General features: G+C 45.6%; 1 protein-coding gene across 4 annotated transcripts in view; it reads right to left on the bottom strand.

Moving 5' to 3' along the window:
• The window catches only part of grid1b (glutamate receptor, ionotropic, delta 1b), a 410,627-nt gene that overhangs the window by 59,447 nt on the left and 323,680 nt on the right, over positions 1-27,500 (bottom strand). For all 4 annotated transcript variants that reach the window (XM_076759895.1, XM_076759896.1, XM_076759897.1 and 1 more), the window contains one exon: positions 8,306-8,359. In XM_076759895.1, coding sequence (XP_076616010.1) covers positions 8,306-8,359 — 54 coding nt within the window. The remainder of the gene's footprint in view (positions 1-8,305; positions 8,360-27,500) is intronic.

The following is a 27,500-nucleotide window of genomic DNA, read 5'->3' as shown; positions in this document are numbered from 1 at the left end:
ATTGATGCACGTTTAATTGCTTTGATGCTGAGAAACCCAATTATTTTTTGTGAGGTGTAATTATAGATAGTCTCAATCTAATGCTAAAAGCATAAAAATAATCTAATACTGGGTTTCTTATGCTTTATAACACCAACATAATTACAGACCACGACTTGAGGTGAGTCCCAACCAGTGACTCGCTTTGTTTTTCTTTAGCATAATTGAAAAGTCGACTTTGTTGCATTTTTGTATTTGGGTTCCTGTTATCCAATTAAAAATGAGCCTGGACTTGTAAACAGAAGTTACAGGGATTTGCAGCTCATTTATTGGAGTTGTGCAAACATGTCATTCTGTCAGGTTAACGGGTTTAAAGTCAAAACAAGTTTGATTCCAGGTCCTGTAATTGCAGCCAAGGCATTAAGAACTTGTCTGCTGAAGTGCGTTTACTGTTCAGCCGACTCAAGAATACAAGAAGAAATATGTGAGCGTCGGTCCACTTACATCTCAGATCTCTGTGCTGTTATGTCGTGCAACCCCGGCCTGAATCACGTCTTTCTGACCTTTGGAAACGGACTCAGGCAGATACTGGAGTTACGAAGATAACCGAGATAAAAGCACTGGGTTCACAGGGTTCAGTGACATTCTCTCATGTCCAGAAAGATCTGAGAGATCTGCCTAACTTTGATTTCTCAACTTTTAACCACACAGAGGAAAAGTCCACAACAAGTGGGTAAACTCCATCCGCCGAGGACGATCACGCTCTGTTACTGACAGCTCCAGAAAGCTGCTGAATGGAACTTGTGGTGAGATTGTTTCGTCAAAAAACTTTTCCGATTCATTGTGAGACCAAAAACAAAGGAAACCTAAGAGACACAACATTGTTAGAGGCTTTCTTCAAGGGTGGACATTCACAACAGGCGGGAACTCTCCGTCTCTGAAGGCATGGTTGGACACGAGGTACAGATGAGATGGTTTGAGGTGTAGAACCTCTTAGCACCTGGCTCACAGTCGGTGTTCAAGGTCAACCCGAAGGTGTCGGATGGGGTTGAGGTCAGGACTCTATGCAGGCCAGTCAAGTCATTCCACACCAAACTGGGAAAACCATTTCTTTATGGAGGCACTAAGTAGGTATGTGGACAGCATATCTAACAACTGTTACCAAGTCATGGACTACCCACAGACTGGATATCCAGTGAGAAGTCCTGTTCGCCAGGCTCTCTGCTTGTATACATTTAATCCATTAATAACTCTAATTAGTCAGAACAGACTCCTTGTTCAGATGGTTTCCGTTGCACCTTGTTCGTTATTTATTTCTCAGTGTTCTCGATAACAGCACAGCCTCTGGGTTTGAGAAACAGCTGTGCTGTGGGGACTCCACAACCCTGTTTGCACCTGATATTAAAATGGGATCTGTACCTGGATATGTTATCCGGATAACAGACGATCCGATCTCACTTTTGCTCTTACACCTGGTGTGTTTAATGCCTTCTCATTACCCTCAGTGAGATCGATCTCTGTCCTCCAGAGTAAAACCTGTGTGAGTAATCTGAGAAATCAGCCCCAGACTCCCTTAAAAAAATCAAGGTGGTTTGTGAGTAGCTGAGTCAGGGGAGCCTTCTAAAACTTTGTGAAACACTGTCTATGAAATTCTTAGCAGCATGTCGGCCACTTCGTGACTAGATAAATCATCTGCCTTATGAACAGCAGATCAGCACAGATGAGTGCAGCCTGTCGCACACAGTTATTTTTCACTGTATATCATTAATTTGCCATCGTATTGCTTCATTTTTCACACAGTTCTGTTGAATAACGCATCTTTGGGGGCTTTCATGGCACAGAGTAGACGTACAATCAGTAATTAGAGGCCTGTCTCTTTCAGCCTTCTCTCTCTAAATGTGTTAGCTAAATATGTCTAAAGACGTTAGCAAACACCTGTGTTGGGTTTACCTGAGATCGCAACACAATGTGAGCCAGACTACCTCCACATGTGGTCGCTCAGATCCGATCACATTTACACCTCACATTAACATCCTTCTCTGGGTAACGTGCAGATGTAAATCACATTTTAACAGCAGGTGTAAACGGTGTCAATGAGAGACACTTTAATACTACAATCAGTATTCAAACTATCTTCTGGCACTCCACAGCCACAGAATGGGGGCAGAGGAGGATCTGAAATGGATGTGATATTACAGCGTGATGGTAATGATCTGCATTCAGGCACAGGCATATTTTAGAGAGATTGGGAGGTGAGCTGAGGATCATGAGAGTCACTGGAAGAATCAGATAAGAGGTTTGGAGGGCAGCTATTATCTGAGAAACGCAGCCATGAGTGGAAGGTACCTTCCAGAAACAGGTAATGGTGTTTTCAGGAAAGATGGGCTCCTGACTGAAGATGCTGAGAAAGAGCAGTGTCCAATTTACTGCAGCTTATTCAGGAGCAATGAGGCCGCTGCTTAATGCTTCAGATAATACAAAACACGGCATGTGGAGATGTTTATCATAAACATGCTGATAGACATTATCATACAGCTGCTGTCAGACACTAAACCTCCACATGACGCCTGTGGCTCATTATTACAAACCAGAAAAGAAAGCTGTGGAACTACATTAAAGATGGAGAAATAACTCTGCTATTGACCTGAGGGTGGCGCCACATGAATGGTTGTGTTGCTTCCTAAAACCAAAGGGTTCCTCCTCTTGTCTGTGGACATTTTAGGACACCTGAGACTCAGCTCTGCTCTGCACTCTCAGGCTTGGCTCAACTTTCATCAGTCTGAGCTCCACGTTGCGCTTTGAGCTTCATGCTAAAGTTAGCATGCTAACATTTAGCTTTACAGGTTCAAATACTCATAGGTGTTAGCAACCGGAGTAAGAGCAGGTCAAACTAGCAGACAAAAAAACGCGTCAGTGAAGGAGGCATTGCACATACAGAAACCTCATAACTCCACACCTCCAGATTTCCTTCACTTTCAAACTTGTAGTCTGACTGAAGGGACAGCAGAAGCACAGTTAGTATATAAACTTACGTTAGCTTGGGTAGAGTCACACGCAGAGACCATGCATGGTGAAAGTACTGGCTAAGAAATCTAATTTATGGGCAAATCAGATGCAGCGTTAGTGATGCTCTTTCGCATAATGAATAAGATGAACTCACAGTTTGGAGTTCATTTATTATCAGCGTGATTATTTTTCAAACAGACGTTTACCTGCTAATCCCCCGCTGGAAGAGCTCCCCTGCTCTTATTACCTGCAGTCTAACAAGTCATTAGCCTTTGGTTTGATTCTGTGCGGTGATGGGGGAAGATTAGAGGAGGATGGAGGAAGAAAACCAGGACAGAGAAACAAGGCCCTGATGGATTCGGCTGTCGTTACAGATGGATGGTTGAACAGCCACACCTGGAGTCGCTGTAATCTAACCTGGAGTTGCTTTTGTTCACAAAGCGTCTGATTTGCATTTCAAAGAGAGGCACTGCTACCATTAACAGTTAGAGTCCATTTTCATCTCATCCACTCCGCCTGTTTTCCAGGGGATGCTTTAGGTAATTAGGTTTTGTTTAACATTAACCCATTTTCAAAATGCAGCCATGAGACAAACTGATGGCTCGGCTAACAAAGACATCCTGAATAGAGCAGTGTGTGAGAGACAAGTTTGCAAAGGGCCTTTGTTTGCTTTTCTTTTCTTTCTGAAGGGTTCATTTCCTGGTGGACGGGTCTTTGAATGCACCACAGAAACATTTAACATCGATTACAGCACAGTAAATCCTCATTTAAAAAGACTCAGGTTGATAATTAATAACTATTCCCTCAACATGTCTTTTGACTGATGGCCTCCACAGACTGACACCATCTTTACTGCAACGCTTCCAAACATCAACGGCCTTTTCAAGAAACGCAGCATCTTTGGCTCTTAGTGAAATATCTCGACAGCTATTGGAAGAACTGTCATGACGTCTGGCTCACTGCCCAGAGGACGGATCGTACTGACTTCTGCTCTCGTGCCATCATGACCTTCTCGGGTAATAAGCAGTCATTGAATTTGGTGCACACATTTTATTTATGTCTTACTGCTGCTCTGCATGTTTGGTCTTCCTGGTTAGAATCAGTGCTGCCTGGCTGTGTGTGATTGCTCCGAGGTGCTTGCTTGTGTACTTGTTGCACTAATGTTTTGCTGTTTCCTGCTGCATTTTGTACTGAGGAAATGAAAAACAACAGTGGTGAACAACTTTTCATCTAGCGCCATCATCAGGTAGAAGTTGGCTTCGTCCTTTGATTTATAACTAGAAACTAATGAGCCTCAGCTGCACTTTGTGTTTATTGCTAATTAGCTAACGTTAGCATGTCAACATGGTGGACATTAAACCTGCTCATCATTCAGCGCCTCTGTGTCTAATTACAGCCTGTTAGCTTTGTTGGAGGTTCACTCTACACCTGCTTAAGAATCTCATTAGTATCCATATTACTGCTGTTATTGGCTGGCAGCTACCTGAACACAGCAAAACACAGAGAAGGTAAGGAAGTCCCTCCACCACCTCTGGTGCTGCTCCCTTTGCATGAATCTACACTTTGTTTTTAGGAAAATCCTGCATGTTCTACCTTCATGGCGCTTCTCTAAATGAGTGCGAGCAGCTTGATCACCTGACTGACGGTCAGCTGCTGCGTCACAGACTCGGTCTAACCAGCAGGCTTCACTGCTGCCCGCCGAGTGTCTCCTCCTCACCGCTCCTCACCTCCCTGCCCTCCCCCTCTGGTTAATTACTGTCCTCACCTCCCCTCACCTGTCATTACTGTGACAGCGCCGCCCTCCAAACCTCTGTTTGTTCTGCATTCTCTCCTCTTTTCTCTGTTTCCTGCTCGGTCTGGAAGTCTCTCTCTCTCTCTGCAGCTCGTTTTAATTGGCGTCAGCTGTGTCGTCTGGTCGAGGAGGTTTGTGTCACCAGCAGACGGAGGGTGAAAAGAACAGTCTCCGATACTGTTGACAACCTGCCTGACGATGCTGCCACCCGGCACTACACACACCGCCTGTGTACTGTACCACAGAGCGAACACTACCGAGAAAAAATGGTTCAGTTTCAACCAAAACAGTCTTTCTTTTTTTTTAATCGTGAACCCAGAAACAACTCAAAGTAACGTAAACCAAACCACTGATGGTGCTGCTTCAAGAAGAATTCAGTCTTTAAAAGACATAAAGGAAATGGATATCAGCTTGTCTGCAGCCTCTACCTGCTGACAAGACACCTGACATCTCGCTGCACCACCATCCAGGACTAGAAACGAGCTCAGGGACACTGAGTCAGGGAGGACAGGCGGCGAGGCAAAGGTAGTAAAAGAGGTTTGATGGGAAAAAGGACGGGAGAGGGCATTTAGGGAGGACGTGAGAAGGTGTGGAGGCTGACAAGGCGTCTGACTCACCTGCTGCAACACACAGGATTCACATGACGCTTCTCTGGTTCACCACTTTGTGAACACCTGATTGGACTAAAGACTAAAGGATTGTCAGATTTAACCAACATTTAGGTAAATACACGCATCAGACCAGACTCAGTGTCCACAGATATCTGATGTTAAAGGGCAGAAATATGTTTACTGAAACATTTACGAGTTTTCATCAGTGAAATCGTGGATTTTTCATTTTCACGTGAGAAGCACTCAGAGCCGTTTTCAGTGTTGTCCACAGTTACTGTGGTTACAAGTGTTGTGAGGTTAATGGAAAAAGCTCCGGTCACCTGTAAAGGCTCGCTCACACACACACACACACACACACACACACACACACACACACACACAGCTGCTCACTCTCTGTCGATTCTGTTCAAATGGCATTAGAGCTGCAACTAATCACCAATTAACCATTTTGTCTGCGAGCCCTCAAAATAAAGCGTCAATTAAAACTCCACAGAGCCCACGTTAACGTCTTCTTTGGTCCAAATCCAGAAGATTTTCAGCTTCAAATCTTTTTGAAGTTGAATGTGTGCTGCCTGCAAGCTTTCACGGTTCGTCCCGACTGTTTTGTTGTTTGTTTTGTTGTTTTAGATTGTGGAAGAATTTAGCCCATAAAAATGAAGCTTTATTTCAAGTTGGCATTTAGTTTTTCTTTTGAAAGTTTAAAAATATTTCCCATAATCAGTCAAACTGGCCCCCTGACAGTAAAAGCAGTCCAGAGTTTTTGTCTTCGATTTCTTTCATCCAGCTGTTTCAGATGGAAAAGTGCTGAGCTGACAAATCTTACAGCTTTGTTTTTGATTCCCAACGTTCTTTCCAAGGTCCAACTTCATCTAATCCACCTAAAGCAGCACGAGAACAAATCCACAGCTGGTCCAGTGAGTTACTGGTAATACTGGGCTAACAAACAAACCAAGTCTGGTTCAGACAACGTGAAACACGTCCCTGATACAGAGCATCATAAATGTAAGAGTGAGGACATCTGAGCTCTTCTGGCATCAGCTAAAAGCCAGAAGGTGTTTGTCACAGTTTTGGTTTTCAAAGGTTACTTTCAATTTGGTTTTTGTTGTGCAGAAAAAAACCTAAAAACTTCCCCACAGCGTTTATTGACAAAATGATCACAGAGTGGGCAGAAAGGAAGGAGGAAGAGGAGGTGGGCAAGCAGGAAGCAGGAGGAGAAGGAGGGGAGAAAGGGTGATATATTGAATAACTCTGAATGACTGAAACACTTTCCTGATGAAAGAGACGTCTTCACAGCAGGAACAAGATGTTGCACGACATTTGAAAAGCAACCGGCGCAAACACACATTTATCAGAAGAAACACATTTGATCATAAACACCGTTTAACGGAGCAGAAAGCCTGGCAGACGGAGCGGCTCTGAGGATGCTCGGCACTCTTTCACTCCTTTAGTTAATTAAAAATGCAGAGTATAATTAGTTAAATGATGACTTTGAAACAAAGCAGAGGAACGTAAGTGGATTAGGAGGTTCGCACCGAGCTGGGAGGTAAAAAGGAAAAAGGCGCTGAAAACGAGCTCTGAGGTTTTTGTATTCAGCCTTCAGCAGATGACAGTTCCCCTCGTCTCCCTCTGAATTATGCTGTTAACACTGTTGTCAGTTCAGTTAATTGCTGGGAAGATGCCCGGATATTGATACTGGGAGCAGAGCGAGGAATTAAAGATAATTTAGAACAAAAACAGCCTGACGCTCGTGTGCAGAGGAGACGGTCGAAGTCAGAGCTGTGAGTGCTTCAGAGATGTCAGCGTTGTGGGATTCAACACAATCCCAGCTGCCGTGGAGGGTGCTGTCATTTTCTCTTTTCACCCCCACTCATTTCAATTTTACTTCCAGCATGGAAAGTCGCCCACGCTGGTGGATCTCCGACCAAGGGGAAAAATAAAGGGGGACAGCCACTGGAGAGAGGCGACACAGAAAAGGCAGCGAGCTTGTGATTTTTAGCCCAGACAGGAGCTTTTTTTATCTGAACAAACACACACAAAGGTGCTCTTGAACTCATCTGACTTTTCATGTTTTTTATTCAAAGACACTGCGCGGCCTTTGTCCTCCGCTCTGCTTCAAAATCAGCACTTTATAACGTGTTTCAAACCAGAGTCTGACCTGGCGTGGTCAGAAAACCGCTGTGGAGGAGCTACAACCTTGAGTTCAGCACGCTGGTGTTTTCGGTGCCCTGTGAGAGATCGTTTCACAGAGTTTCATTTATGTTGAGTTTGAAACAACGTGAAACACAAAGGGGTCACTGGTCGATGGAAACAAGACAAGCCGAACAAAACACATTAGAGTCAGGACTGATGCTTACAGGTGGCGACAACATTAGCTCACTCACCTGTTTCTAACTGTGATGTACAGCACGTACCAACACAAACCAGCCCATGACGTGAGTTAAAGTCAGGAACTAAAATCAGGTTCGTTTTGATTCCCTCTGCTGCCAAAACCTCTGATTCGGCAGGATGACACGCTACCAAAAAAGTGACGCGTGAGCCTGTTTACATGCGTGTCTTTGGTTAGCAGTTAGCTCATAGTGGGGACGTTACACTAAAAACAATGAATAAACTGTTCAAATAGGTTAATTTCTTGGACAAACAGCTGGAATATGAGAGTCATAGATGGGTTTTTAATAAACAGTGAAAGGATGGATAAACAGTAGAAAAAGTTCTGAAAACATGATGATAAATGATTAAAGAAGGAAAGCGACGTCGGATAAACTGATGTAAACACTGACAGATGAACTTTAAGGAAAAACACTGGGACAGTTCCTGCTTTTATGTGATTGATGGTTTAAACTCAGCGATCACATCTCAAACATGGCGGGTGGTGATGCTACACAGACAGACAGAGGACTCTTTGTGTGTCACCTCTTACCTCATTCACAAACACCCAGTGACTGTCTTTGGAGGCCAGATTTGTCTCCACCGCCTGCAGACACACAGAAACAGACAGGGTTAATAACAAGCCTGCTGCTACATTCATTCAACAGTGATGTGCAGACCACGACGTGGCGTTTCATCGTGCTTCACTTCGACGTCATCCCGGGCACGGCCTCGATCGCGGCGCGGCGGCTGCTGCTCCGAACAGCAGCAGCTCTGTCTGCCTTTGTTCTCACTCGTGTCGCCTTTGTTTGATCGCGGTGTGTTTGGTTTGAAAAGTTCACCTCCCCCCAAAAACAACTAAGCCTCTGCTGTCGTCCACGATGCGCCGTCCTGCCAAAATGTCGGGCGACAAAAGCTTTTCAGGGAGAGCAGACGAGTGGTTTGCACTTATCAAAGCGCCCGGAGCTCGCCTGGTCCCCTGCCACCGCCTGATAATCCTAATAACATGCAGCATCCTGCAAATGATAGCGAGGCATCTGGCTGATAGCAAAGAGCAGAGCTCAGAAGTGTTGAAGTTCTGTGGGACAGAAAACTGAAAAGTTTCCCTGTTTTATTATCCACAGGGAATGGACAAAATAATGGAAACACTACCTGAAAAGACTTGAAATGTGAAGTTATCTGAATCGATGATAACTGGCATGATTAATGATGAACCTTGATCAAAAAACTTAAAAAATTCTCCTTAAAGTCCTGCAGTTCAACTCATTTTTACTTAAAGGACCAAGTGAAGGATTCAGTGTTTGCTTTGTCCCGTCTGAGCTTCTGTAGAAACATGGCGGTGCAACATGGCAGACTCCGTGGAGGAGGACCTGCTCCCTCTGTAGACCTGAAGAGCTCACTCTAAACTCTTATTTTCAGTTGAATATTTATTCCATAGATCTCCCTGAATCTCAGTACCTCCATGAGATGTTTTTATGTTTGTGTACAGCTTAAACACATGATAACATGTTGCTTAGTGAGCTTTAAAGGTGCAGGTCGGCGTGTTTTTGGACTGAGGTTGGCTAGCTATGTCCCCCTGCTTCTTGTCTTTATGCTAAGCTAAGCTAACCATGTGCTGACGTAGCACACAGACCTCCTCATGTAATTCTCAGCAAGAAATCAACTACACGTGTTTTCCACGTGGAATAATCAAAGGATTGAAGTACAATGTATGAAACACTGTACTCAGAATCAGGTCACATCAGGTCCTTCAGTGCATCAGTCGATCAATATATCAACCGTTTACCAGCAGAGCTTGATCGGCTCCAATCAACCTTTGGCAGAATCACAAAGAAGAGAATGAATCTCTGAGGCAAACTAACAACAAGTATACAGCAGCTGTGTGTCAGTGTAAGGAGGCGCGCACACACACACACACACACACACACACACACACACACACACACACACACACACACGCAGAACGCCGCCATGCAAGCATGAGTGTGTATACACATATCAGTTTGTGTCACATCTTTGCTCGCGGTCCTTGGGGCTCAGCCTACCAGATGTTTTCTAACAGGTCCTCATTTGACTTCCAGATCACCAAACACTGACACACTCATGTAACTCCACACAACGATTCACACACACTCACAGTAAACAGCTCGAGGGAGCGCAGCCTCCTCACCGTACCTCTGAGGAGCTGAATGACAACATCAGGCCGTTCAGCTTCAATCGATCCAAAGATCGGATTCTTACGTCTGTGTGTGTGTGTGTGTGTGTGTGTTACATGAACACATTTCACATGCAAGACCAGTTAATTGGGCTGGTGCAACTGGGGGTAAAAGCATCCCCGGTTGGAGCTGAACAGAACAGCTGATTTCTGGGTCAGTGGTGAAGGTTAGGGCTTTGTAATGCTTAGGGTTAGAGTGAGTCTCTAATGTAAGTGACGGAAACATGGGTTTGTGTGTGTGTGTGTGTGAGCAGATGATGAACACACAGCCTTGCTCTCATAATACTTCACATCTCCTACTTGCAGATATTACACCTGTCATAATAACCTTTACAGGGCTGATGGACTGTAGGTGTTATTTCACGTGCACGCACGCACGCACGCACGCACGCACGCACGCACGCACGCACGCACGCACGCACGCCTCTAACAGTTTATCGTTCCATAACTTTGTCTCTTTTGTTCATAACTGATGTTATTTTAATTCATGTTCGGGGCTTGCGTCCCTCACTCCATGTTCTGTGGTGTAAAACACAGCCTGTCTGCGGCTGCTTTTCATTCTGCTTTATTCTCTGTTGCTGTGGGCACAGAAATTGGTTATATCTAACGATTACATGTCAGCCCTTGAGGTGCAGGACTGTATATTCCTGCTTTAATGATGAGTGTGGGTAAACAGGACGGCTGCAGCAGGAGACAGAAACAAGACGCCAAAGACTGAAAGGAAAATAACAGATATGAGAAACATAAGAAGAAGAAGAACATATCGACCCTGCAGAGGCATCATGTATGAAATATCTGAAATATTTCTCATGTTTGCATTTTGATGTTCATGTTCATGTAAAGCCGACTTTTCTGTCGCCGTCTTCGGGCCGCGGGACACACAGCCGAGCGTCTCCTGAGAGGTGAAGCGGCGGTCCAGCGGTGACACGCCTGCTGCCGTCTGGTTGCTCACCCGTCTCGTCCCTCTCTTTCTGTCGCCCGACGAGGTCGCAGCACGGCCGCGACCCTTCGTGCCGCAGCAGTCGGCCCTGGGCGACGGGAGCGAGGATGACAATGATGAAGGCTGACTCACATGACTGACAGCTAAACAAATGTGTGAGAAGCGCGGTGCGAGCGAGAGCGAAGAGCCAGACGAGACACAGAGGAAATCATGCAGACATCAGGCCTGAGGATCAGGGCTGTGACTGCAAACACGGCGTCCTCTCGACTTTAGACAGTTAGCCTTTTCTCTTTTTCCTCCGAACGAGTGCAGGGGTCAGGACTTTGATCTGTCACTGATGGAGAGGAGCTGCACGTTTCTCTGTGCTCACCTGAAACCTCAGTTTAACACCTGGACCCACCTGCAGGATTCTGTGGCATCTCGACTGGTTTGGAAACCAATCACAGTCCAAACCTGAGCGTGACCCACTGCAGGCGAAGTGTCTGAGGTCCAGTCCAAAGCAGGTCAGCGGAAAAAATGAGCCAGTAAAAGATCAGAAGTGCTTCAACAACAGCCAGGTCCACATCTCTTTTCAACTCTGTCCTCACCTTCATTCATCACCTGTAGAGACTCTGAAGGTCATGTAAAGAGACATTAACACGTCATCCAGCTGGTTGTTCTCAGAGACCGACCCTGAACCTTCTCCTGCCAAACAAATCACTTCTAGAACCACGTTTTCACTCTTTTAGAAAACCAGAAAACTTCTTTTACCGCTCCATTTAACTGCAGGTTTGACAGATTACACACTGCACGCTGAATGCAAGCGGCACCACAAGGCCGACACGCTGATTTAAGAAGCTGCTTAGGAGTCAAAGATCATTCGGATTAAAAAAAAGACTTTTCTGTGAGTCTGACCCACCGTCCCTGACAGACGCTGCATCAACACTGATTACAGCGTCTTCTCCTCGGTTAAAAACCCTCACATCCAGCAACAAATAAACAACTCATACCGTAAAATCTTACAAACCAAATGTGTTCTGTGTTGCCGACAGCGCAGCACGCTGCAAATAAATATTCACAAGGCCGACAAAAGAAGTCACTGCAGCCTCTGAGGGAGTGGAGACTCCTCATTGTTTGAATGTGTGTATTTCTCAGCAGCTGTTTCATCTGTTTGCTTTATTACCCCAACAGCACATCCACCCTTAAAAGGTGCTGATGGAGTATTGATTGGCCACGGCAAGATACACGAAAGCTGCGAGACAGAATCAGGGTAACTAAATACTGAGTGATGAGCTGCTTCTTATTCAGTCTTTAAATGTTAAATCGTGTAGTTTCCATTCGGAAATGTACAGAACAAGCAGCCGTTTTCCTCATGAATGTTCGACTGAGTACGTTTGTTTGAGATTAAAACCCAATATGGACACTATTACATCATACCAACGCCAATTTGAGGATTAAAATTTAGATTTTTCTTCCTGCCAGCAAATCCTGAACCAACAGTGAACGCGTCTCCAAACAAGTGAGCAAGAGCTTCTTCCTCTTCGCTGCAGAGCTCCATTAAAAACACATCAGTGAGCCTCACCTCATCCTCACTCACTCACACACACACACACACACAGACACACACACACACAGGAAAAACTGTGTATTGTACCAAAGAGTGGCATGTTGAGAGCTGAGAGAGGGAAGTGAAGTCGTTCTAAATGTTTACAGGTGCAGAGCCAAAGAGCTGCTGTGGGTTTTCCACAGTGTCCCTGCTTCATGTCTGCAGCCAGCAGCAGAGCTCAGGGGACGCGAGTGGTCCAGTTCAGGGGGATTAGGGAGTTAGCTCGTTCATACTATGCTCTGCTGCCTTCCCCCCTCTCTCTCTCTGGGCTTAATAGTCCTGACAACAAGCATTAACAGGCAGTGAGAGCAGCGGCAAGCACGGACGTTACACCAGGGACCGGCTGCTTTTAACACCATGTTAATGGACAGACTGGGATCAAACCCACGAGGACGACGCTCACTGGGGGAATCCGTCCCCGTGGCTCCAGAAACGGTCCAAAAACTCCCGGAAAAGCACAAAGTCCAGCTTGTTGTTGCTCTGATATGAGGATGCCCCCCCCATCTGTCAGGATCTTTACGTCTCTGTTGTTTTTTTTCTTTTTTCTGCACTTTAAATAATTCTCCAGATTGTTCTGCACAATCAGAGCAGAGCACAGAGCAGAAAGTCTGTCGCTCAAGGCGGACGGAAGAACAGAGGCAATGTTTAGTTTGAAATGAAAACCAGAGAACGTCTTTACACCGAGATGAAGAGCAGAGACCATCTGAGACGAACTGAAGAAGACAGACTGAAGAGAATATCTTCTGCTTCAGATGAAACGTACGTCTTTATTTAGTGATTACTGTGCTGGCAGTGACGTGGAGGACTGTACTGTCCTCTGAAGATGAAGAGCGAGCTGAGCCTGAAGGGAAAGCTCTTAATTTACTTGGTGATCTACTATCCAACCCTCACCTGTGGATGAAGGCGGTCAAAATGAGTTTCAGTCGTAGGCGTCTTGGCTCACCTTTAACCCCCGAGCACATACACAGAGCACAGTATGCCACTGTTCATGAAGCTGGTCATCACGACCGGGCTCTGAACGCTGCAGCTTGGAATAAATTCTGAGGCTCTGAGAGGTCCAACTTAAATCTGAGGACAGAGAAACACAGATGTTTGCTACTCAACTGAAAGATCTAAAAGATCACGAAAGAAGCATCTTCAAAGGAAGCGGCTCATCCATATTGAAGGAGCCACTCGAGGTGGTTCGCTTCTGATCCTGGATCCCTCCCTGTGGACAGATTCTGGACATGTCCAACTGAAAGGAGCCCCTGGGGCAGACCCAGAACAGCTGGGGGGGATACTTTTATAGTCTGCTGCTGCAACTTGGACCCAGAGAAGCAGGAGGGAGTTAGTGGATGGATGGATAGTTTCTGACAAAGAACAGAGAATCTTTACAGAGAACATGCTTCGTTTGACATGAGGTACAGAAGGCGTCTGAGGACGGCTGTGGAAGGTTAAAAGCTTTAGAACAGCGACTAAACGGACCTTTAAACCTCTGGACCTACGATGACAGACGAGGGACTGAAGACATGTTGTATTCAGAAGAGAACGAAGCATCTTCAGTCTGAGATGCAGAAAATGAACCTTAAAAGACGAGCAGAGAGCCTCGGCAGTCGGCGGTGGACTGTTTTGTTTGACATCACAGCGCTGCTGAAGACCATCAGGACCTCAGAGTTGGTTCGACATCGAGGATTCACACCTTCACTGGGCTCTGGATGGGACTCTGCTCTGGTATTGAGCTTATTATCTGTCTCTTTTCTGTAACTCAGTCTCCTAATGAACACCAATGAGCGTCAACACACACGAGCACAGACACACACTGAAGTCACACGTAACACAAAGACAGCCGACAGTCTCAGTTTAATGAGAATCGACACTCCCGTGAACACGCGTGTGCAACAGCGCGGCACACAAACACGGAAGCTTTTTAGAGTTTTATTTGAACACATTCGGACGTCTTTGGAGCTGTAGGGTGTCACAGTACTTCAGGGAGTGCTGCTTTTAACAGCAACATGACGACCTCCATCCAGGCCGTCGAGACTCCAAGAATGACTGGAGGTCAAGTTGATCCTGTCAGGACGAGTCAAGACACTTGGAGCGCTCGCCGTCTCCTGCTCGCTATGTCAGAGAATGAAAAAGAGCCTCCTCGTCCTCTCTGAGAGCTGAAGCCCATGAGAGTTGTGCTAAAAGCAGCTCTTCACAAGATAAGAGTTCATGTAGGACAGGAAGAAAGCTGAGAAGGAGGAGGTTTCATGTTTTGGTTTGTAAGATGGTGTACAAAAAGTCAAGACGGCGAGTTGAACTCCCCGAGCTCCCAAATCCTGAAAAAACAGAACACTTAGCCCTCGTGACATCGAGTTTCACGTTTATTCACGAGGTTTGAGAGCTGCCACCTCAGCACGGTGGGTGGAAGCAGAGCAGAGGTGGAAAAGGTTGAGTGAGACGAGTGAACGTGGGGCTGCTGATGTTAGCGGCGTGAAGCGGCGGCTTCGGGGCGCTTTGACTGTGTGGGCGTCTCCGAGCACATCTGCTATTTTAGTTAATGTAAGAGCAAAACTGAAGAGTGAAGTTGAATATAGATTAAAGGGTGTCATGATGAGTCAACCATCAATGGTTGGAGAATATTTCATTATTATTGTTTATTTTCATTCGAAGGATTTTTAAATAATTTATCTCAGTTTCCTCTGCTGTTGCTAAAGAATCACCAGGCTCCAGCACAGTGATGGACCTGTTCACGAGACGCCTCTCCTCGCCTTGTGCTGCCTCATTTGAATGAACCTCCCACCTGTACACTGGGCAAGCTGCACTGGGCCAGAATCACCACACAGACGAGCATTTCAAGGTCAGGAAGAGGCCGGCGGAGCGATGCTCGTGCCAGTCGAGCACCAACGCTAACATTAAGGCATCTGAGATTTCCCTTCATCATCCCTGTGTGGCGGTGCATCAGCGGAGATGTGTGCTCTTAATTAAGTGCTTTACTTATTCCTGTGACAGCAGTGTGGTGGGATAAACTGGCACTGGGTTCATCATTGTGCTCGAAATAAATCAACTGAAACTGTAACTGAAACTGTAAGAAGAACTGCACTGCTGTATCTGTACTGTGTCATTTGTGGTGCAGCTGCTGCTCGGATCACGTCTGCTCCACATGAAAAGATCAACACTCTGACCGCCTGATCAATAGATTACTGATCAATAGCTGGATAAAGATCATCCTGGAAAAGGTCATAAACAACAAGAATCCTCAGTGGAATATTTCCACAAACCTTTCACACACATCCAGTCATTCATCAGCACAAATGACAAATTTCCTAACAAAGAGTTTTACCCAGAGTGCTCTGCACAGGAAGAACAACCTGAACATGGAGCTACAATTATCAAGATAGCATTGTTGTGTGTGTGGGCGTGTGTGTGTGTGTGTGTGTGTGTGGGCGGTGAGTGTAAAGACAGATAGGATGTCCTCCTCTCGGGAACGGGCTGAACGTAAAGCTCCTCCAGGACATTTTCTCTTGCTTCATTTTGATCTTATCAAAAGCAGGAAACTGCATGTGAGCATGAAAACGAGGGAACATTTGTAGTTTCAGCTTCGGTGGCGATGAACTCGCACGTAACAGCAGAAGAAGAGGACGGCGACGGCGGGGGAGAAGTGCTGTGGTCACATAAATCTCTTCACATTTACATCTTCTGTTAGATTTGCTGTGTGGTTTCTCACCACAGTTAGAAAAGAAGTAAGACTAAATTATCTAAACAGCCCGTTTGTTTCATGCGACAGACCAATAAGACGTCTTTCATCACGTTTGATGAAGAACATCATGATACTGATACTACAATGAATATTTAACGGATACTATACTGACGACAGTCGGATTCTGCGGCATGATTTGTGCTTTTTCGTGGAGCCTGCGGATACATTTCATATTCATTACTTCCTTCAACAATTTGGAGAAAATACTTCATCATCTGCTGTAATAAAGTCCACCTGTGAATGACTCGTTCACCTGAGCTGTGCGCTCCGAGAACAGCAAAGTGACTCGAACATTAAAGTTTCATTGAAAGTACAAACACTCCTGAGTCAAGCTGCAGGCTGTCAGCCACAAAATAGATCTGCCAATCAGCACTTTCTTTGGTCAGTGTTAAAAGAAAACTCAGAGAACTAATTAATATTTATATAATAAAACTGGACTTGACAGCAAATATAAGCCTGTCCCAATCAAAAGGTGCTTCCTTCTACCGCTATTTGAGAATTTACTGTGAGTTTGTAAGATGTTAGTTATATGCAGCCAACATGCAACCAAAGAACGCAGCTGTTTGAGACTGTCTTTGTCCTCCTAGACTGTCTTTGTCCTCTGAGACTGTCTTTGTCCTCCTAGACTGTCTTTGTCCTCCTAGACTGTCTTTGTCCTCTGAGACTGTCTTTGTCCTCCTGCTGAGCTCCACAGGCAGTAATGAAGTTAAGACTGAATTCAACAACATGTTGTTCAGACAAACTTGTGAACAAACTGTGTACAAAGATTCATTTGGCTGACAGCACTGAAAAAAAACCCTGTTATTTTTAGAGGATTGTGCTGCCTTGATTTTGCTCTGCTCTCAGAATCAGAATTGGTTGACTGCCAAGAAGGTTTTTCCACACGAGGAGTTTGATTTTGGCGTTTTGCTGCATCATAACAAACAAGCAGACCAATGCAACGGAAGATGAAAAGCAAGCAGGTACAAAATAATATATGAAGAAATTCTACACTACATAAAACAGTAAGTGTCCATATACGTCTTGAGTTTGTGAATAGCCCCTGCAAAACTCTGCATGAGACCCTGTTACCCACTTGCCGTGCGGGCATGGTAACGCGGTCCTCGCGCCGCCTCAGAGCCCGTTTCAGCCTCCTGCCTCCTCTGCTCTGCTGGAACTGTGCCGAGTACAAGACTTGTTCTGACACCTCGCACAACCTTCACCTCCGCGGGAGAGATGATTGTCTGGATTTCTGCAGAAAAACAGCGTCGAGGAAAAACACAATCCTGATAGTTCAGCAGCGGCCGGAGAGGAATGTGAGATAAAAGATTCGATCAATTTCACGGATCCTCTGCAGCTCCTGAAGGCTGAACTGCTCTGTATTTGTGCTGGTGAATTTACAGATTTAGAACTTATAATCCTGAGCAGAGTGAATATGTTCAGTTATTAATGGTGAAATAGTTTTTTTTATGTGTATTATTACTGTAGGTCTGTACTACAAACATGAATGAACACCAGCAATAACTGTTTGCATCCAAACAGACGGCCGTCGTGTGTGTTTGCTCCACATCCACCTCTCAGACCTGAAGAGGAGCCACTTGGTGTGAGATCCAATTTTTCACCTTGTAAAAGGTGAAAAACAGGAATTGTAAGTCGAGATATTTTATGTTGAGCCTGCTTCTTTGTCGTTTTTTCAACTTCGCACAATTTCAGAGTTTCACATCCATGCAGAACAAACACGCAGCGCCTGAAGCGACTGCTTTGATCTCAGGAGGGTTCAGAGCCTCAGAGGTGAAAGTGAATGAATCATCTGAGCGACCTGCAGCTCAGAGCACAATGTGAGTCTCAGATGTTCCTGCAAACAGCAAAATCTAAAGAAGTCCTGCATGCTTTCATCAATTTGCTGCTATAATCACAGCGTCCCTGCTGAGAAACACACTGAAAGATTCATGGTTTGTTCAGTTTCCAGACGTTAAAAGATGCCAAAATCCATTTACAGACCAAACACAACAAGAGCAATAAATTATGAACCTTTAGAAAACTGCGTGTCAGGTGGATGCAGTCGACTGGATTACATAACAGCACAGCATTTTTCCAAAATTAAGCTAAATATTTCGCCTTCAGCTGGAGCCGGTGGTTTTGGAGCTGACAGGAAGTCGCACTGATGCCATTCATTTTAGTCTTAGTCTGGAAAAATTCATACCGGAAAAAGTATATCAGTGTAACAGACGTATAGTCGTTTGATTTGGAGTCCTTAACCATCACGGTCTTTTGATAGTACTCTGGGACCTGACCAGTAAAACCAGTCTGCCCCTCTGCAGCAGGTGCTGGGAGGCAAACATTTTACAAATCACAGCTCATATTCAGTGACTGTTTGAGGAATTCAAGCTATTTCAAGTCGACCACTTCAACTTTTGGCTTTTAAAATACTCTAAACTGATCAAATAAAATATTCCTCCCACAGTCTTTACCCTCTGATTATAATACTTATGTTCCTCTAACAATGTGCGTACGCTTCTCTTATGACTCACGAGCACGATTAAGTAACTCGTTTTTGAGAGAATGAATTCAGATGGTCTGTATTTGGCTTCGTGTGTGAAACGGCAACAGCTCTATTTGTGAAAGGTGGGGGAAGAAAAAGGGATGACTAACACCTCAGACATCTCAGATCCAACTTGTTTGTCTTTGAAACTTTTCCTGCACAAAACTTGTTCCTTAATGTCACCTTTGTGTGGCACTTCAGGGGCATAAATATGAGGAAGATGGCCGCCTTATGGTTCTTTATAACCGGCAACTGCAGTGACCTTTCAGAGAAGGGCTTCATTACAGGAGACGACAGGCGATGGGAGGCAGGCGGAGGGGTAATCATACCAAACCCTCACACTATGTCTGGCCTACAGAAAGCCAGCGTACAGGCTGACGGGCAGATAGAGTGGACGTGTGCACAGGCATGTAATGACAAACTGCGTCTCACACTTTGTCTTCTTCAGTCTCGAATCGTCCTCACAAGCGTCGTCATTATTTCAGGGCTGTTATCTGCTGTTCCTTTGTCTTCTCGGTGAAATCAGGTGATGTCGTTCATCGCTGTGAACTAAATGGAGAAATACTTTACTTCTCTCCTTAAAGGTGAGCTCCACTGGTTTGACGCCTCGTCGCGTGTTTCCAGGTGTTGTGGAGTTCTACTTTCTACGTTTTAAAAGTAGTTTAAAGCCTTCAGTGTCTCAGCGGGAGCTGAGTGATAAATGTCCTCGAGTGATGTCACTTGAGGAGTGCAGGTTGGAAACTGAAGCTGTTGGTGTGCAGTTAGAGAGCTAACCCGACATCTGGCTCCTCAACTCTGCTGCAGGCTAAAGGCTCCAGGCTACATTAGCTGCTGCTAGCACAACACACAGCACAACCTCTGACTGAACTGCCTGGGGTCTAGTTGCATTGTGGGTAATACAGGTCCAGGTTTTGACAAGAATGTGTAAAGTGAAATGTTTCTGCTGCTTTGGTTTGTTCCTTTTCGTTTTAAACCGTCCATCGAGAGTCCGACAGTTGTGGGTGTGTGATGCTAAATTTGTGGAGTAGATACTTATATCACAATAACAAGTGTAACAATTTATATAATAAAAAGAAGAGATGAATACTGAACTCAGAAATGGCAAAAAAGACTGGGAAGTGAGGATCACAAGTAGTTAGAACTGAAGATGTGAAGTATAAATGATCATAGTTTCTTAACTTGTGAATTTGTGGTCATTTAGTACGAAGGCAGTCGTTTGTCTGGAGGCTCCAAAGTTTACAGTTTGTTAAACTGTAGTTCATGACACCGGTCACTGAGATGGCTGTCCGACAGACGAACCACGCAGCTCGTTATCAGTAATTATCCTGATCGATTTGGTCACATTAGCGCCACCTTTCTGTAAAAACATACCAACGAGAAACGAGAAGCCAAAGGGTCAGTCATCATGTCACATCTGCTCCTTCTCTACAGACTATGTTTGGGAAAGAGTCTTCACGGTGCAGTCATGTGACCGTGGTCACTTCACCAAAACCTGCTCTCAGCCCAGCAGTGGACCCGAAGGCTTGGCTGTATTGATTTTACTGGAATCACCAGCAAGTGCAAGAGTAAGTCAAGGTTTTCTTACTCCGCAGCCGCCTGACATTGATTTTTTTCTCCTGATAAGTCACTTAGAAAATTGCCTTCCCTCCTCAGTTCATACATTCAACTTTCTTCCTGTAATGGATTTCATGAGTGACAGAGTGACTGAAATGTCCGGGCTCGCTCTGATATCCATCAGGGCTAAGTGGTTATTCTGCCTAAACGACCAGACATATAGAGGAAAATTACAGCGTATCTGAACATGCTGTTATTTTGTTTTTCCATATTAGCTGCAACAACCTTCCGTGGCCAATGTTCTTTTCCGCTCCACCATATATGACTTTGCCTCCCTCTGCGTCAGCCTCCTCATCACTCCCACTCTGACAGGACGAGCTGGGCCTCAGATCTTCCCCGGTGACTCTCCTCCTCCTCCTCCTCTCTCTCTGCTTCTTTACTCTCTGCGACTGTCGCTCATCCCTCCGTCCTATTACACCTGCTCACAAAGAGGGACGGCGAGCGAGCAGGGAGCGTCACAGGATGGAGATGGAGATTGAAGAGGGACTGAAATGTCCCGTTTTAAAGAGTGCTATAGGTGGTGAAGAGGTAAAGGTGTCTGGCTGAATTATAATAAGGTCTGGAGAGGACAATGGCAGTTCATCACACCGTCTGAGGAGGAATTTGTGTGTGACGGAGGGAGAGCGGCGTGAACTATGCAAAGCCATTTGGTCAGTCCTGAGACGATTTTCTGATTAGTGAAATATCGTCATTACACAACATCGTTAGCATTAAAAATATTAACAATTAAACTTTGGCAATCAAACTGCCAATTAGCCTGGAAGCATCTCTCGATGCAGCCAGTAGAGATACTTGTAGGATTTTAAAACAGCGGAAGCTCCAACAAATTATTTCCCTCTGCGTCTATTCTGCATTAAATCTGTATGTTTCTATTTCCTCATTACTGTCGTCCACAGCTGGTGAGTCAGACTGCAGCCCTATAATCAGCCAAACAGCGGTATTATACGACTGCAGAACTGCTGATTACGTCTAATAGCAATGTTTTTGAACATGTAAACCCTGCAGTGTGGCTCTTCAGAGGGCAATGCTTGCTGGCCGGTCCATCACTTTGGTTCAGAAATATCTCAACAGGAGTACAGACATTCATGTTCCCAGAGGATGAATCCTGAAAACTTCAGGGATCTCCTGACTTTTCATTGATCTACTACAACAAGCCATTAGTTTATATTTCTGAGTCATACCAAACAATTAGCCCATCACACACAAGTTCTAACATTATTCTATGTACTTTCAAAGCCACAGCATGCTCTTTCTGTCAGGAGGGAATTAACAGGTTGGAGCAAAATTCAGGAAAAGGTAAGATTAGCTTTGGACGTCAAACACATCCTGGTGATCTGCTCTTGGTTTCATTTAGTGGTGTGTGTGTTTCTGACAGAATGTGGAGTAAATGGCATCACGTCCACACACCTCCAGCAGCTCCACTAGAGTCTGATGACAGAAAATGTTTCAGTAACTGGGCACCAACTGGCACCATGGAATCACTCTCCAATCTGTTTCTCTGCTGGAAAAACTCCCCACAGCGTCGCCATTACTCGCTCCACTTTCATGCAAACAGCACAGCCAGGGACACTGCAAGGCATTCTGGGACTTGTAGGACCTCAGGGAATTTGTCACACCATGACAGTAAAAGCACGACCTCATTGTGGGAGCAAACAACGTCCTTTTGGAGGATAATTCACCAAATACTCTCTTTCTGACACTTGGTCTCTACATGCAAACTGCATGAATCTTCCTCACATCAAGATATTTAAATGTCATGATTGCAATTTAAGCTTTTAATTGAGTCAAAAGTTCTGTAAATGTAGAGGCTACAAAGTAACCTGCACATCTCTTTGCCCTTCAGGGCTTCACAGCTTCCTTCCAGTCACCTGCTTCACTTGCTGCTCTGGGCTTGAGTGACAAATGAACACTTAAAGAGTCAAATGGCCGTGATTGTTAACCTGAGAGGCCGGCTGGCTGACACGAGGTACATGCTTAATTACTGTGAAAAGAGCTGTTTGGACTCAAGGACATTTCCACTCCTGTGACTTTGTGTCGTGCTGTTAAAGAAGGTGATGAGCAGGAACGTTTGTCTTCTAGGAGCCGAAGGCTGGACGCCAAAATATGACAAAACAAGATGAGATTGGGCAAAGTCGTCAATGGAAGCAGCTGTCCACTGACTCTCTGCGCACTTTTAGTTTGGATTGATCTCTCCTGTGTCTGACTCGGCCTCTTAGCTCCAGTGAATGGAAACCTTCATGCAAATAATGATATCTTATGTGTTGGGCTTCCAGCTTTGTGTCTTTCTCCTCTTTTCGGTTTCACCATGACGAGTCGGCTCCACAAAGAAATGGTTTTTCCAGTTTGAGGAGGAAGAACTTGAGTGGCCTACACGGAGTTCTGACCGCAGCCCCAGCCATCACCTCTGAGATGAACTGGATCTAAATGGGAACGAATCCCTGCAGCAGGTTCAATGCCTGGCGCAAAGACTGAAACCAGAGGAGTGGGCCTGCTTCAGGTGTCCACAGACTTTTGGCCATGTACTGAATTATTCTTTCTTGTTTTAGAGAAGAAAAACTCCTGGTGTGAGAAATGGCATCCATCCGTTGGAGAAGGTAACCCTTCGTGATTGTTCAGTTTTTCTCCGTCTTTCATTATTTCCACTCGTCAGGGCTCCTCTTCGACTCCTCATCATCAGGTGACCTTGTCTGAATTTCATGTGACTCCACCTGAAGTCTTTATGGCATCAGGAGGTGAAGTGGGATGAAAGCTGATGAGAGAAATTAGAGGTAAAGAAGAGGAAACTCCCAGGTGGGACACGCTTTCATTACGTCCAGTGATCCGGGTGATGGATGTGGTCATCGATGAGTTCGTCCGCAGAACATTTTCTATGTTTTTCTTATTTTAAAGTATTCGTACATGAACCCTCTGCAGAACTGATGACTTAGACTTTGGTTGAAAATGTATATATAGAAAATGTTTAACGCTTTACACTCCTGAGCTGCATCTTTTCTCAAAATGCTTCACTGAGGCGCTCCCTCCTACGGCGTCCCCTGCGGGTCATTAGAGACACTGATGCATTTTTTTGAGCACACTCTGGGATTGAACTGGTGCTTTGGCTCCGAGCACCAGTTCAATTGTGACCCGCTGCGATCATTTTCTGCTGCGTCACAGGTCTCCTTTGTCGCCTCCCACAATGCCTCACTGTGAACCACTGAACGCTGCCGGTGGATTAGGAATCAAATCCACAGCAAATGTGAAAGACAACTTGGCAACAGTGGCTTATTGGGAGAGTCTGCACTTCACTCAACCAACATGTTAGACTGGAACGGTGACAACTCGCTCTTTCATTAAATCCACAGCACAAAGCTCCCACAGAGGGCACCGCACTCTCGCTCCCCCACTTCTGGCAGAGTGCGAAGCTAAAACCCGACAGACTGTGAAAAGACTCGCCGTCACACATTGACTAACCACAGAAGACTTCAACTGGCCTAAAAAGAGCACTGCAGTGAGAAGCAGCTGAGACTGCAGTGTCTCAGAGTGTGTGTGGGCTGTTTTGTCAGAAAAGTGCCACACAGACACGATTGTTATTACAGATCACTGATATCATCGTCAAAGCTGCAGTGATAAGTGCTTTTATATCAGCGCGGAACGAACGGCAAAGTGAAATGTCGCCGCTTTAATTCAAATAACTTTGGAAGGTCAAAATATGTCAGAGTTTGTATTCTGCTGCCTTAAAAGTCTAATAATCATTCAGGAGGTCGCAGATTTGAATCATGTCTCACAGCATGTCTGTGTGTACTCGACTTAAACAATTAAGCTTCCTGTAATCAGACCACAGATCTGGATCAGGAGCCTGTTGCAGCGGCTGAATGTAAAGTGGATCAGAGCTTTGAGTGAAAGTCAACTCCAACTTTGGAGCATCGCTGCAGAAGTTAGTAAACCAACTTGTTCCTGCATTAAAATGGACAAGTGAGACTTAAAGCAGCTCCCCTGAATCCAAAACATTCAACAAGCGGCAGACCAGCTCCTCTGAGTCCAATCACAGCCTTAAAGCCACTTTGGCATTCATCAGGCTCAATTTATTCATAGGAGTGTGGTGGCGGCGGCGTGGCAGCGAGGGTCATTACCAAACATCTCAGACAGACATCGCAGGGATCGTTGTAGTTATTGATCTGTCTCCAGAAGCCTCAGCGAAGCCCGGCCTCGCCGTCCAAACTTGGCTCCAATTGGCCGGCAGGCGTCCGAGGTCCAGCTGTCATCTAGTTTGCATACAGAGTGAGGGAGTGCGGTGCATAATGACCACGAGAGGAGCGTCGCCACGGCAGAGCAAGTACATACAGACTGACAGAGAATGCTTTCGACCTCAATTATAATATGCAGATGGGACGACGCTGGAAAGACAGAGACAGAGGAGGATGAGGAGGGAACCAGGTGGGTGGAATTTATGTGGCGGATCAGAAAGATCCAGATCTTTTTAAAAATACTTGTTCAAAGATAGAAGGAAGGTAGAGCGAGTGAGAGGGCGACGTGGGGAAATGAAAGAGACGTCGTGCAAATAAACAAGTGGTAGTTTGGGTGAAAAATGGTGGCGGTGCTCGAGGAAGTTTTCAGATCTTTTACTTTAGCAAAAGTAGCAAAGCCACAGTGTAGACCTGCTCAGTAATCCCTGACAAACCGCACGAAAAGACTCAAACCAGCAGCGAAGCATCGACTAACGAGAAGCACGCGTGCATCACAGCCTGATAGATGAGCTTCCTCTGAGCCGCAGAGCTCCATTAAAAACACATCAGCGAGCCTCACTGTTGTTCCTTCATCACCATGAACACACACACACACACACACCGTCCTGCCGCCACAAACACTCACTGCAGCACCAAATGTGGATTCATCCGCCGCTGAAAATAGTTCCAACAAATGCTCTATTTCCCCCTGCAGCGAGCAGCTGTTTCAGGTCGTGAGACTGACAGATTCACGTCTGAAATCGTCCTCGCTGTTCTCGTCTCACGTCCTTAATCATGTGATGAGGAAACATTTTTTACTTTAAGTCACCAAAAATGAAGGAGGACACTGTCCTTTGCTGTTAACTTTGCTTTGGGTTCAATTTCAGTTTGGGAAAATATCAGATTTAGTGAAAACATCAGTTTCACAGAGCTGACGGCTGAGAGCTCCCACAGCAAAGAGCTGTTCCATGACACCTGGATGAATGAAAAGTGAGGGGACAACTGCTAACTGTGGCTGTAAAATACACGTTGAGGAGGAAAGGAAAATGTCTCTGTGAGATGCAGGATGTAAAAATATCAAAGTGCAGTATTTAAATCCACCTGAAAGGCAGCGCTGATGCAGGAGGAGGCAGGCGGGTCTCAAAGTCAAACTGCAAAGAGGCTTTACGAGGTGAGAAATGTCTATAAGGTTCTGAAGTTTATGTCAGAAATTTGCTCCAAATGAACTGAAGGTAAATTTTGAGAGAAAAGTAACGACATCATAAAGGTAATGAGGACTGGAGCGTCCGTCCAGTCATCAGGACATCTGTGGTTTGATGGCTGGCCCCTGCTGTCCACATGTTCACGCATCCTTGAGAAAGATGCTGAACGCCAAATTGGTCCTGATGCCATCGGAGTGTGTGTGTGTGTGTGTGTGTGTGTGTTTGTGTGCGCGGGCGCCTATGCCACCAGTGTATGACCGAATGTGTGTGAAAGGGTGAATGGCGGCTCGTGCTTTGAGTGGTCAGACGAGAAAACACGCCTCACTTACTGCTCCTTTCAACATGGCAGTCACGCAGGAAGCACTTCGCTCTGTGTGTTCATGTGAGATTCACGCATCACACACACGGAAACGCCGCACACCAGCGGCCAAACGTGGAAAACCTCAAGAGCAGACAAAGTACAGCATGTCATCACTGGGTGGCCTTGAAAGAGCAATGATTGATTTTTAAGTGTGTGTGTGTGTGTGTGTGTGTGTGTGTGTGTGTTTTCCAACACTGGACCTTGCACATTTACACTGAAGAGCCATTTGCTCCCAAGGCCTCCTGGGAAAAATTTCCATGGCAGACACACACCGCTCAACACTCACATCCCGTCCTTCATAGCTCTGAAAACATGACGCAGTGTGTGTGTGTGTGTGTGTGTGTGTGTGTGTGTGTGCGCGCATGCTAATGGTCATGTCTCTTTACCAGGACTGATTTTCAGACACGAGCGGGCGGATGTTTCTGAACGAGGATGTTTTTCTAAAGTGTAGAATTTTTCTAAAAAGAGTGCACTTCTTTAAGAGTGAGGACAGTTTTCACCAACGGGGCCATTTTTGGAGAAGCGGGGCTGGATTTGGAGAGCGAGGACGTTTCTGTGCAGTGAGGACATGGTTTCTTCTGCACACGAGGCCGTTTGAGGGTTTAGACTCGGTTTTACAGTGAAGTCTGGATTCAGGAATGTATTCTGTCAGTCAGGGTCCTCACAAGCATAGAACACAGCTGCCTGCGTGTGTGTGTGTGTGTGTGTGTGTGGCCTAAATATTTATGCTGAGGCCTGTTTGCATTTTCAGATGCCTGAGGCAGGATTCAATACATGACACACACACACACACACACACACACACACACACACACACTGCCTGTTGTTGTGTCTCTCACTGTGTGATACGCATACAAACACACACCTGTTGAATTAAGCAGGACACTAAAATTCGTGCTCCGGCGTCCGTCACTGAGGAGACAAAGACATCAAAGCGTGTCGGCGATAAGCTGCCGTTGTTTTTCCAAGCCCCCGTCTTTGTCTCTGAGCCTCGTCGTGTCTCGGAGACGTCTCGTGAAATCGGACAGTTGCAGAGAGATGCATCTCTATTCCGACAGCGCCGATCCTCCAGCGAGCCTCCATTACTGTGCTGGACGTGGTTGCTAGGAGATCTGCGATGAAACGGCGAGGACTCGGTGTCCATCTGTATGCAGCACCACGTTTGACTGCTTTCATTTGGACAGCTCTGCCTTTCTTACAAGTCTGCTGATGCCTTTACACTCGTGCTCCTTTCTTTGCTTTAATCATGAGGTATGTCTCTCTCTCGACTGTGTGTGTGTGTGTGTGTGTGTGTGTGTGTGTGCGCACTCTGCCTGCCTCCATTATGGGGCCTGGATGGCTGATTAGCTCACAGACACAATATGGCCAGAAACAGAATGGGCCATTG

The sequence above is a fragment of the Chaetodon auriga genome, chromosome 20 (genome assembly GCF_051107435.1).
Source record: "Chaetodon auriga isolate fChaAug3 chromosome 20, fChaAug3.hap1, whole genome shotgun sequence".
Taxonomy (NCBI): Eukaryota; Metazoa; Chordata; class Actinopteri; order Chaetodontiformes; family Chaetodontidae; genus Chaetodon; species Chaetodon auriga.
Note: the sequence above shows the minus strand (reverse complement) of the source record. Positions and strands in the feature narration are given on the sequence as shown.